Consider the following 13,660-nt stretch of genomic DNA (forward strand, 5'->3'; position numbering starts at 1 on the left):
GTCGCAGCAGGATGTTGTGAAGTGTATTGCGGTATTTGTTAAATGCACTTTAAAGAAATGGTGATTGTATTTTATTTTGTAGAATAGAGCTAGCTACGCCCTCTTCTGGCTACACAGGTGTGCAACATTAGCCATAACGCACAGTAGACCTATTAGGCTCCTAAGCTACACCTACAGGCTATACATTACATTAGCTTTGGGTTGATGTAGCCTAATACACCCAATATAAACCTCAATATATACCCCAATACCCTGTATGTAGCCTAATATATACCCCAATACCCTGTATGTAGACTAATATATACCCAATACCCTGTATGTAGACTAATATATACCCCAATTCCCTGTATGTAGACTAATATATACCCCAATACCCTGTATGTAGCCTAATATATACCCAATACCCTGTATGTAGACTAATATATACCCCAATACCCTGTATGTAGCCTAATATATACCCCAATACCCTGTATGTAGCCTAATATATACCCCAATACCATGTATGTAGCCTAATATATACCCCAATACCCTAATATATACCCCAATACCCTGTATGTAGACTAATATATACCAATGCCCTGTATGTAGCCTAATACACCCAATATATACCCCAATATATACCCCACTTCCACATCTGTCGCCTAATATATGCCCCAATATCCTGTATGTAGCCTAATACACCCAATATATACCCCAATATCCTGTATGTAGCCGAATACACCCAAAATATACCCCAATACCCCATATGTAGCCTAATACACCTAATATATACCCCGATACCCTGTATGTAGCCTAATATATACCTAAATACACCGTCTGTAGCCTAATATATACCCCAATACACCGTCTCTAGCCTAATATATGCCCCAATACCCCATATGTAGCCTAATACACCTAATATATACCCCAATATATACCCCAATACACCGTCTGTAGCCTAATATATACCCCAATATCCTGTATGTAGCCTAATACACCCAATATATACCCCAATACCCCATATGTAGCCAAATACACCTAATATATACCCCAATATATACCCCAATACACCGTCTGTAGCCTAATATATACCCCAATATCCTGTATGTAGCCTAATACCCCAATACCCCATATGTAGCCTAATACACCTAATATATACCCCAATATATACCCCAATACACCGTCTGTAGCCTAATATATACCCCAATATCCTGTATGTAGCCTAATACACCCAATACATACCCCAATACCCTGTATGTAGCCAAATACACCTAATATATACCCCAATATCCTGTATGTATCCTAATACACCCACTATATACCCCAATATCCTGTATGTATCCTAATACACCCACTATATACCCCAATATCCTGTATGTAGCCTAATACACCTAATATATACCCCAATATCCTGTATGTAGCCCAATACACCTAATATATACCCCAATATATTCCCCAATACACCGTCTGTAGCCTAATATATACCCCAATATCCTGTATGTAGCCTAATACACCCAATATATACCCCAATATCCTGTATGTATCCTAATACACCCACTATATACCCCAATATCCTGTATGTAGCCTAATACACCTAATATATACCCCAATATCCTGTATGTAGCCCAATACACCTAATATATACCCCAATATATTCCCCAATACGCCGTCTGTAGCCTAATATATACCCCAATACACCGTCTGTAGCCTAATATATTTCCCAATACCCCATATGTAGCCTAATATATACCAATATATATACCCCAATATCCTGTATGTAGCCTAATACACCCAATATATACCCCAATATCCTGTATGTAGCCAAATACACCCAATATATACCCCAATATCCTGTATGTAGCCGAATACACCCAAAATATACCCCAATACCCCATATGTAGCCTAATACACCTAATATATACCCAAATACACCGTCTGTAGCCTAATATATACCCCAATACACCGTCTGTAGCCCAATATATACCCCAATACCCCATATGTAGCCTAATACACCTAATATATACCCAAATACACCGTCTGTAGCCTAATATATACCCAAATACACCGTCTGTAGCCTAATATATACCCCAATACACCGTCTCTAGCCTAATATATACCCCAATACACCGTCTGTAGCCTAATATATGCCCCAATACCCCATATGTAGCCTAATACACCTAATATATACCTAAATACACCGTCTGTAGCCTAATATATACCCCAATACACCGTCTCTCGCCTAATATATACCCCAATACACCGTCTGTAGCCTAATATATGCCCCAATACCCCATATGTAGCCTAATACACCTAATATATACACCTAATATATACCCCAATATCCTGTATGTAGCCTAATACACCCAATACATACCAATACTAATATATAGCCTAATATATACCCCAATATCCTGTATGTATCCTAATACACCCACTATATACCCCAATATCCTGTATGTAGCCTAATACACCCAATGTATATCCCAAAACCCTGTATGTAGCCAAATACACCTAATATATACCCCAATATATACCCCAATACCCCATCTGTAGCCTAATATATACCCCAATATCCTGTATGTAGCCTAATACACCCAATATATACCCCAATATCCTGTATGTAGCCACATACACCCAATATATACCCCAATATCCTGTATGTAGCCTAATACACTCAATATATACCCCAATATCCTGTATGTAGCCAAATACACCCAATATATACCCCAATACCCCATATGTAGCCCAATACACCCAATATATACCCCAATACACCGTCTGTAGCCTAATATATTTCCCAATACCGCATATGTAGCCTAATATATACCAATATATATACCCCAATATCCTGTATGTAGCCTAATATACCTAATATATACCCCAATATATTCCCCAATACCCCGTATGTAGCCTAATATATACCAATATATATACCCCAATATCCTGTATGTAGCCTAATATACCTAATATATACCCCAATATATTCCCCAATACCCCGTATGTAGCCTACTACACTTAATATATACCCCAATACCCTGTGGTTTAGCCGAGTTTCTCTCTCTCTCTCTCTCCATCGCATTACAGTATGTGTAAATAGCGAAAAGGGCAAATTGGACTGGGTACGGTTTATGGTGCTGGTGCTTTTGACACTTGGCGTCGTGTAGAGCCAGAGGGAAGAGCCATGAGCAGCTTGCTTCTCCATCTTGCTGCTTGGATAGTTACCGGAGAGCTACCGGATAACGGATAAGTGAATCGGGGCGGGTGGCTCGAGGCACATCATGTGCTGCTGCAAAGCTTGGCCAGAGATTTGAGGACGGCGCTCCCGTAGCATTAAATTGATCAGATGCCCTACTCTAGCTCAACCTGCCAGCTGATCGCATAGAAGGAAAGCAAGCTCTCTCTCTCACTGACTCACTCCCTCTCTCTCCCTCCCTCTCCCTATCTCTCTCACTGACTCACTCTCTCACACGCACTCGCTCGAGCTCCCCGGATTTTTCGGTCTCCAAGGCATGCAGATCTCCAAGACTATATAGCCTCCGGACCGAACGTTACCGCGAGTGACAGAACGTTTCCCCCGAGGGCGAGGTGAAAAGAAAAAGCATACCGTACCGGCGGGCGGGCGGCGTGGGCTTTGGTTTTTGGTTTGGGGGAGCGTCGAGCTTGGGGGGGGTGATGGAGGGAAAGCGGTACCTTGGCTGCGCCCGCGCCTTGCCTGGTGGCGGAGAAGACACGAGCTGCTACTAGAGCGAGAATCCAACTAACCGCGCTTCAGCTGCTGTAGCTGTCTGTCGACGTCTCCTGCACAGAATTGATGATGCCACTTCTTCACACGGCCGTTTTCACCTCATCCATTTTAGGATTCTATTCACACATTCGGATTCTTCTCCGAACCTTGGAATATAGATGATTAGCGTGGCATAGATTTTTCTCTTTTCTCCTCCCTCCCTTCCCCCTATTTTTATGTAAAGGAGAGAAAGGGAAGACCAAGACTCGGGACAGGCTGTTTTCATAGACTATAGACTGTATTTTCAAACATCTCCAAACGCATGCTCTCTCGCTCACGCCCCAACCTGAGCACCACGACTTCTTGCTTTGAGAGAGAGAAAAACTAAAATCACTAAATATCAACACATGTGACTTAGGGTTAGGTTTTGGGAAAGCCCCATCGTCGCCATTTGAGGATAAGCCAACATAGAGGAGGCATAAGGCTGGATTTGGCTATTGCTCGTCTCTACTATAGGCTATCAAACATTGCGGATGGTACTGAAAATGATTAATTATTAAGGATTTTCGCCCGTTTTCTATTCTCGGCTATTTTTATCTCCATCGAGGACAAGACAACTGCAGACCCTCTCACGCTGAACTAGTGGAGGAAAAGACGCAGTATATATATAATGTAGGCTAGTTATTTAGAAATGATTGTTAGATTTAATTCATCACCTTGCTGTCATCCATAGCTTATTATCGCATAGGATTAGGGCTAAATGTATCGATTTGTATACCTAGTGAAATGTACCACCGTGTTTGCATGAGGATTCTGTCAACCTCCAATGAAAAAAATCAAGGATTCCATCCTCCTTTTTCAATGAGATAAAAAAAGACATTGACATTTTTGCAGTTCATTTTGGGAATACCTTCTTACATCATCAATAGGCTAAGATAGCGAGTTTTAACCAGGAACTGCTCTCGCCTGGTACAACAAACCACGCCACCACCTCTCTCTCTCCCACATCACCCACCCGTTCTCCATTTCCACTCTAAGCACACACAGCGAGAGAAGTGAAGCCACCGTTTGCTCTCTCCTCAGCTCTCCTCTGCGCTCTAGCTCTCTCTCCTCTCCTCAGCTCTTTCCCCCCGCTCTCTCCAATGGAGGTGTCTTGGCCGTGAAGACCTGCTAGAGTGAGAGAGTATCGTAGACCTATAGACTAACAGACAGACCGACAGACAGAGCGACAGAAAGACCCACTGCCACCTATAGGTTCTGCATGTGTGTTTCCTCCGGAGATCGATGGGGTGTAATGTGGAACGATCACTGTGACTATCCTCTCTGGTTCTTTCTTAACGATCGCCGTCTGGTCTCCCCACTCCCTACAGAATGGCACGCTTCGGTGACGAGGTGCCGAACCGAGGAGGTGGAGGAGGCGGAGGTGGAAGTGGAGGCGGTGGCAATGCCGGTCCTCTGGGGGCCCCTGGCCGTGGCGGGAGCCGGCAAGGCGGACCCCCAGGGGGCCAGCGTGTGTACAAGCAGTCGATGGCCCAGCGGGCCCGGACTATGGCTCTGTACAACCCAATCCCGGTCCGACAAAGCTGCTTTACACTCAACCGCTCTCTCTTCATCTTCAGTGAGGACAACTTTGTGAGAAAAGCTGCCAAAAAGATTACTGAATGGCCATATCCTTTTATAACCTAATGGTGAATTATCATATCAGATCGAATGGATTTAAGGTACTGTACAAATGTGTGTTGTGTGGGGTTGTGTGTTAGGCCTATTTGTTGTGTTGTGTGGGGTTATGTGTTGTGGTGTTAGGCCTATGTGTTGTGTTTTTAGGCCTATGTGTTGTGTTGTGTTGTTAGGCCTATGTGTTGTGTTGTTAGGCCTATGTGTTGTGTTGCAGTGTTAGGCCTATGTGTTGTGTTGTGGTGTTAGGCCTATGTGTTGTGTTGTGGTGTTAGGCCTATGTGTTGTGTTGTGGTGTTAGGCCTATGTGTTGTGTTGTGGTGTTAGGCCTATGTGTTGTGTTGTGGTGTTAGGCCTATGTGTTGTGTTGTTAGGCCTATGTGTTGTGGTGTTAGGCCTATGTGTTGTGTTGTGGTGTTAGGCCTATGTGTTGTGTTGCGGTGTTAGGCCTATGTGTTGTGGTGTTAGGCCTATGTGTTGTGTTGCGGTGTTAGGCCTATGTGTTGTGTTGTGGTGTTAGGCCTCCTATGTGTTCTGGTGTTAGGCCTATGTGTTGTGGTGTTAGGCCTATGTGTTGTGGTGTTAGGCCTATGTGTTGTGTTGCGGTGTTAGGCCTATGTGTTGTGTTGTTAGGCCTAGGCCTATGTGTTGTGGTGTTAGGCCTATGTGTTGTGTTGCGGTGTTAGGCCTATGTGTTATGTTGTGGTGTTAGGCCTATGTGTTGTGTTGCGGTGTTAGGCCTCCTATGTGTTGTGGTGTTAGGCCTATGTGTTGTGTTGTGGTGTTAGGCCTATGTGTTGTGTTGTGGTGTTAGGCCTATGTGTTGTGTTGCGGTGTGTTGGTTGGTTGGGCCATAGGGCTAGAGTTAATACAACAGTTTAATGCCATATACAGCAGTCCAATTGGACCTAAGATACTGTACTGTTGGGTTGTGTGGTGTGTGGTATATCCAGGTCTATGATATGTTATATGGTGTGTGGTACATCCAAGTCTATGATATGTTATGTGTTGTGGTGTGTGGTACATCCAGGTCTATGATATGTTATGTGTTGTGTGGTACATCCAGGTCTATGATATGTTATGTGTTGGGTTGGTTGGACCATGCAGAGTTGTGATATGAATTGATGAATGATAATATAGGCCTATGAAATGAATAAGACGCCACCTGGAACTGGGCTTGTGTGGTTGGGTGGTTGGTACTGGGTTTGGGTGGTTGGAACTGGGTTTGGGTGGTTTGGTGGTTGGAGCTGGGTTTGGGTGGTTGGAACTGGGTTTGGGTTGTTGGAACTGGGTTTGGGTGGTTGGAACTGGGTTTGGGTGGTTGGAACTGGGTTTGGATGGTTGGAACTGGGTTTGGGTGGTTGGTGGTTGGAACTGGGTTTGGGTGGTTGGAACTGGGTTTGGGTTGTTGTGTGGTTGGAACTGGGTTTGGGTGGTTGGAACTGGGTTTGGGTGGTTGGGTGGTTGGAACTGGGTTTGGGTGGTTGGGTGGTTGGAACTGGGTTTGGGTGGTTGGGTGGTTGGAACTGGGTTTGGGTGGTTGGGGATTGGAACTGGGTTTGGGTGGTTGGAACTGGGTTTGGGTGGTTGGAGATTGGAACTGGGTTTGGGTGGTTGGAACTGGGTTTGGGTGGTTGGGGATTGGAACTGGGTTTGGGTGGTTGGGTGGTTGGAACTGGGTTTGGGTGGTTGGGGATTGGAACTGGGTTTGGGTGGTTGGGTGGTTGGAACTGGGTTTGGGTGGTTGGGTGGTTGGAACTGGGTTTGGGTGGTTGGGGATTGGAACTGGGTTTGGGTGGTTGGGGATTGGAACTGGGTTTGGGTGGTTGGGGATTGGAACTGGGTTTGGGTGGTTGGGGATTGGAACTGGGTTTGGGTGGTTGGGTGGTTGGAACTGGGTTTGGGTGGTTGGGTGGTTGGAACTGGGTTTGGGTGGTTGGGGATTGGAACTGGGTTTGGGTGGTTGGGGATTGGAACTGGGTTTGGGTGGTTGGGGATTGGAACTGGGTTTGGGTGGTTGGGGGTTCTACAACTGACACTATTTTAGCTTGGTGTTAATTACCAGATCAGTAGATCTAGTTATGTTTAAGGAATTGATATATAGCTTAGTTACACGGGAATCATCCAGGAGGGTGGTGTACTGTAGGCCTTCAGGGAGGATGATGATGAACATAGTGTGAAGGAGGACTGTGAGGAGGAGGAGGATGATGATGAACATGGTGTGAAGGAGGACTGTGAGGAAGATGATGATGAACATAGTGTGAAGGAGGACTGTGAGGAGGATGATGATGAACATAGTGTGAAGGAGGACTGTGAGGAGGAGGAGGATGAACATAGTGTGAAAGAGGACTGTGAGGAGGAGGAGGATGATGATGAACATGGTGTGAAGGAGGACTGTGAGGAAGATGATGGTGAACATAGTGTGAAGGAGGACTGTGAGGAGGATGATGATGAACATAGTGTGTAGGAGGACTGTGAGGAGGAGGAGGATGAACATAGTGTGAAGGAGGACTGTGAGGAGGATGATGACATAGTGTGAAGGAGGACTGTGAGGAAGATGATGATGAACATAGTGTGAAGGAGGACTGTGAGGAGGATGATGATGAACATAGTGTGAAGGAGGACTGTGAGGAAGAGGAGGATGAACATAGTGTGAAGGAGGACTGTGAGGAGGATGAACATAGTGTGAAGGAGGACTGAGGAGGATGATGATGAACATAGTGTGAAGGAGGACTGTGAGGAGGAGGAGGAGGATGAACATAGTGTGAAGGAGGACTGTGAGGAAGAGGAGGATGAACATAGTGTGAAGGAGGACTGTGAGGAGGATGAACATAGTGTGAAGGAGGACTGAGGAGGAGGAGGGTGGTGGTGATGGTGGTGGTGATGGTGATGGAGAGCGTCATGAAGGCCTCACTACACACACACACACACACACACACACACACACACACAACTAGCATATGTTTAATGTGTGTGTAACACATTTGTTACGTGTTCAGTGGTTCAATAGGCTTTAGGCTGTGTGTGTGTGTGTGTGTGTGTGTGTGTGTGTGTGTGTGTGTGTGTGTGTGTGTGTGTGTGTGTGTGTGTGTGTGTGTGTGTGTGTGTGTGTGTGTGTGTGTGTGTGTGTGTGTGTGTGTGTGTGTGTGTGTGTGTGTGTGTGCGGTGAGGTAGGGATGCAGAGCAGGATGCTGATATCAGCAAACGAGGGCTAACGCACCATCCAATGAACGATAGAGAGAGAGGTAGAAAAAAACTAGTTAGGAATGAAATAAAGAAGTGAACGACAGACTCTCTTTCTCTACATAATTAGCTCTCTGCCCCTTACTCTCTGGTTTTGACTAGATGGTATACAGCTACAGTCAGAATTAACTTTTCGTAGCAGGTCAGGAGAACTTACTCAGAAGGTTAGGACATTTATTTATCAGGTCAGGAGAACTTACACAGAAGGTTAGGACATTTATTTAGCAGGTCAGGAGAACTTACACAGAAGGTTAGGACATTTATTTAGCAGGTCAGGAGAACTTACACAGAAGGTTAGCACATTTATTTAGCAGGTCAGGAGAACTTACACAGAAGGTTAAGACATTTATTTAGCAGGTCAGGAGAACTTACACAAGGTTAGGACTTTTATTTAGCAGGTCAGGTGAACTTACACAGAAGGTTAGGACATTTATTTAGCAGGTCAGGAGAACTTACACAGAAGGTTAGGACATTTATTTATCAGGTCAGGAGAACTTACACAGAAGGTTAGGACATTTATTTAGCAGGTCAGGTGAACTTACACAGAAGGTTAGGACATTTATTTAGCAGGTCAGGTGAACTTACACAGAAGGTTAGGACATTTATTTAGCAGGTCAGGAGAACTTACACAGAAGGTTAGCACATTTATTTAGCAGGTCAGGAGAACTTACACAGAAGGTTAGGACATTTATTTAGCAGGTCAGGAGAACTTACACAGAAGGTTAAGACATTTATTTAGCAGGTCAGGAGAACTTACACAGAAGGTTAGGACATTTATTTAGCAGGTCAGGATAACTTACACAGAAGGTTAGCACATTTATTTAGCAGGTCAGGAGAACTTACACAGAAGGTTAGGACATTTATTTAGCAGGTCAGGAGAACTTACACAGAAGGTTAGGACATTTATTTAGCAGGTCAGGTGAACTTACACAGAAGGTTAGGACATTTATTTAGCAGGTCAGGAGAACTTACACAGAAGGTTAGGACATTTATTTAGCAGGTCAGGAGAACTTACACAGAAGGTTAGCACATTTATTTAGCAGGTCAGGAGAACTTACACAGAAGGTTAAGACATTTATTTAGCAGGTCAGGAGAACTTACACAGAAGGTTAAGACATTTATTTAGCAGGTCAGGAGAACTTACACAAGGTTAGGACTTTTATTTAGCAGGTCAGGTGAACTTACACAGAAGGTTAGGACATGTATTTAGCAGGTCAGGAGAACTTACACAGAAGGTAGGACATTTATTTAGCAGGTCAGGAGAACTTACACAGAAGGTTAGGACATTTATTTAGCAGGTCAGGTGAACTTACACAGAAGGTTAGGACATTTATTTAGCAGGTCAGGAGAACTTACACAGAAGGTTAGGACATTGATTTATCAGGTCAGGAGAACTTACACAGAAGGTTAGGACATTTATTTAGCAGGTCAGGTGAACTTACACAGAAGGTTAGGACATTTATTTAGCAGGTCAGGTGAACTTACACAGAAGGTTAGGACATGTATTTAGCAGGTCAGGAGAACTTACACAGAAGGTTAGCACATTTATTTAGCAGGTCAGGAGAACTTACACAGAAGGTTAGGACATTTATTTAGCAGGTCAGGAGAACTTACACAGAAGGTTAAGACATTTATTTAGCAGGTCAGGAGAACTTACACAGAAGGTTAGGACATTTATTTAGCAGGTCAGGAGAACTTACACAGAAGGTTAGCACATTTATTTAGCAGGTCAGGAGAACTTACACAGAAGGTTAGGACATTTATTTAGCAGGTCAGGAGAACTTACACAGAAGGTTAGGACATTTATTTAGCAGGTCAGGTGAACTTACACAGAAGGTTAGGACATTTATTTAGCAGGTCAGGAGAACTTACACAGAAGGTTAAGACATTTATTTAGCAGGTCAGGAAAAGGGTTAGGGTTAGCTAAAATGCAAAAAAATTCTCCCTGACATGCAACTTTTTCACATAACCCTCCTATCCATCCCCACCTCTCTCCCTGTCGTCTCCCTCCTCATCTCTCTCTCTCTCTCTCTCTCTCTCTTTTTCTCTCCCTTGTCTCTTTCTACCTCTCTCTCTTCCTCCACTTCCCCCCCCCCCTCTCATCCCTCTTCCTCTCTCTTTGTCTCACATGATGAAAGTGAATGTGGCCAAAACACACCCAGGACGTGTGAAAACCACACGGACGACTAGAGAGAGGAACAGATGGTGTCGGAGAGAGATGGAGAGAGGGAGGGGGGGAAAGAGAGAGAGATAGTGGGAATGCGGGAGGGAGGGAGAGAGATCGGGAGGTGAAAGAGAGAGATAGCTAGAAAGAGCAGACATAGACACTGATGCATGGTGTTAGGTCATTAATACTGATACAATTCAAGTGTGTGTGTGGAGTTGAAAACTGATAAATCAAGACGAGTGATTCAATCAATCGCCACTTTTTTCAGACACTATGAAGATGATTGTTATGCAAATGAATATGTACAACACACACACACACACACACACACACCCTGGTCTCTGCCTGTGGCCCATAAAGATGGTGTCTGAGTCTCGTCTGTCTGGTGTAGAGCACAGATCAGTCACAGCTGACAGAGACCCTGGTGTGTACATGTGCGGCAGGTGATACAGTAACACCTGTTCAGCACGATCAATTACCTCAGGGAGGCACACACACACACACACACACACACACACACACACACACACACACACACACACACACACACACACACACACACACACACACACACACACACACACACACCACACACACCACACACACATGGTGCGGTCAGCCCACTGCCTGGCACTGTTCAGAAAGATTCACCATTTGGGTCATTCACGCTTCAGTGTGCAATCATGAACACACTGTCTCACGTGATGCTACCTCCATCTCTCTGTCTCTCTCTCTCTCTGGCTCTCACTGTCTTCTTCCTGGGGACAAGCTGTAGCTTGAAATCAGTGTATGTTTGCCTCCTGAGGGCCTCGGTGGCAGAAGAGGGGACAGAGAGGAGAGAGAGAGGAGAAATGGTAGATAGTGTAGACATATAATTAAGCAACACGGCCAGAGGAGGTGTGGTATATGGCCAATATACCACAGCTAAGAGCTGTTCTTAGGCACGACACAACGCAGAGTATATTGGCCGTATACCACAAACCCCAGAGGAGCCTAATTGCTGTTATAAACTGATTAACAACGTAATTAGAGCAGTAAAAATACATGTTTTGTCATAACCGTGATATACCACGGCTTTCAGCCAATCAGCATTCAGGGCTGGAACCAGCCAGTTTATAACAGTAGCTATTTGATCATTGTAGTAAAGCTCCAGGGTTGTGGGTCTGTCTGTGGTGTAACATGATGCTGGTCCTTACTGTGTGGGGCTGTGGGTGACCTGCCTGCCGTGTGGGATTCCCCAGGGAGGATAGACGGGAGAGCTGGTGCAATCTCCCTCTTACTTTCTCTCTCTTTCTGAAGGTGTGTGTGTGTGTGTGTGTGTGTGTGTGTGTGTGTGTGTGTGTGTGTGTGTGTGTGTGTGTGTGTGTGTGTGTGTGTGTGTGTGTGTGTGTGTGTGTGTGTGTTTGGTGTGTGCACTTGCGTGCGTACGTTCTTGTGAGCCATATGCGTTTGAACCATGTGTGTGTGTGTGTGTGCGTGAGTGTGTGAGTCCGCACCTGCAAATGTGTGAGTGTCCTGATTAGGTCTACATAGTAATTGTACAGATCTGAACTCTCTCCTTATAGACTGTAATTACTGATGATGAAACCTCCGAGCACTGTAGCAGTCCACACACTGTGTATAGCAGTGCTCTCTGTGTGTGTGTGTGTGTGTGTGTGTGTGTGTGTTTGTGTGTGTGTGTGTGTGTGTGTGTGTGTGTGTGTGTGTGTGTGTGTGTGTGTGTGTGTGTGTGTGTGTGTGTGTGTGTGTGTGTGTGTGTGTGTGTGTGTGTGTGTGTGTGTGTGTGTGTGCGTGCGTGCGTGCGTGTGTGTGTGTGTTCTTCCTGGTTCTCCTCTCACATGAAAAGGAAAGAGAGAATATTAAAATGGGCGCCTAAAGAGACGCCTGCTGGATGTGGATCTAGAACAGAGGAGAGAAGGAGGCTACAAAGACACGGGCAGAAGAAAGGACGAGCCAGAGAATGAGGGAAGAGGAGAGTGGGGGGCAGAGGAAGAGAAAGAAGGAGAGAGGCATTGTGAAAGAGAGATGCAGAGGGAGGGACAGGAGAAGAGAAAGGAGAGAGGCATAGTGAAAGAGATGCAGAGGGAGGGACAGGAGAAGAGGAAGCAAAAGAGTCAGAAGGAAGGGTGTACAGAGAGAGAGAGAGAGAGAGAGAGAGAGAGAGAGAGAGAGAGAGAGAGAGAGAGAGAGAGAGAGAGAGAGAGAGAGAGAGAGAGAGAGAGAGAGAGGGAGGGACCCAAGAGAAGAGAGTGTGAAAGAGAGGCAGAGGGAGGTACTGTGTGAAGAGAGAAGTAGTGCAAGCGATACAGGAGCTTGAATAGAGGAGGGGGAAAGAGAAAGTCACAGAGGGAGGTTGGTGGAGTGAGAGATGGAGAGATAAAGAGCAACAGAGGGACAGAGGGAGGTTGGTGGAATGAGAGATGGAGAGATAAAGAGCAACAGAGGGACAGAGGGAGGTTGGTGGAATGAGAGATGGAGAGATAAAGAGCAACAGAGGGAGGTTGGTGGAATGAGAGATGGAGAGATAAAGAGCAACATACAGACAGAGGGAGGTTGGTGGAATGAGAGATGCAGAGATGGAAGTTAGTGTAATGAGAGATGGAGAGAGAAAGAGTCACAGAGGGAGGTTGGTGGAATGAGAGATGCAGAGAGAAACAGTCACAGAGGGACAGAGGGAGGTTGGTGGAATGAGAGATGGAGAGAGAAACAGTCACAGAGGGACAGAGGGAGGTTGGTGGAATGAGAGATGGAGAGAGAAACAGTCACAAAGGGAGGTTGGTGGAATGTGAGATGGAGAGATAAAGAGAGAAAGAGTCACAGAGGGAGGTTGGTGGAATGAGAGATGCAGAGATAAAGAGCAACAGAGGGACAGA

General features: G+C 45.2%; 1 protein-coding gene across 1 annotated transcript in view; it reads left to right on the forward strand.

Moving 5' to 3' along the window:
• Positions 1 to 13,660, forward strand: part of cacna1ab (calcium channel, voltage-dependent, P/Q type, alpha 1A subunit, b) — a 336,628-nt gene that overhangs the window by 113,736 nt on the left and 209,232 nt on the right. Inside the window, exon 3 of the mRNA XM_071389579.1 lies at positions 5,074 to 5,369. Coding sequence (XP_071245680.1) covers positions 5,074 to 5,369 — 296 coding nt within the window. The remainder of the gene's footprint in view (positions 1 to 5,073; positions 5,370 to 13,660) is intronic.

The sequence above is a fragment of the Salvelinus alpinus genome, chromosome 2 (assembly GCF_045679555.1).
Source record: "Salvelinus alpinus chromosome 2, SLU_Salpinus.1, whole genome shotgun sequence".
Classification (NCBI taxonomy): Eukaryota; Metazoa; Chordata; class Actinopteri; order Salmoniformes; family Salmonidae; genus Salvelinus; species Salvelinus alpinus.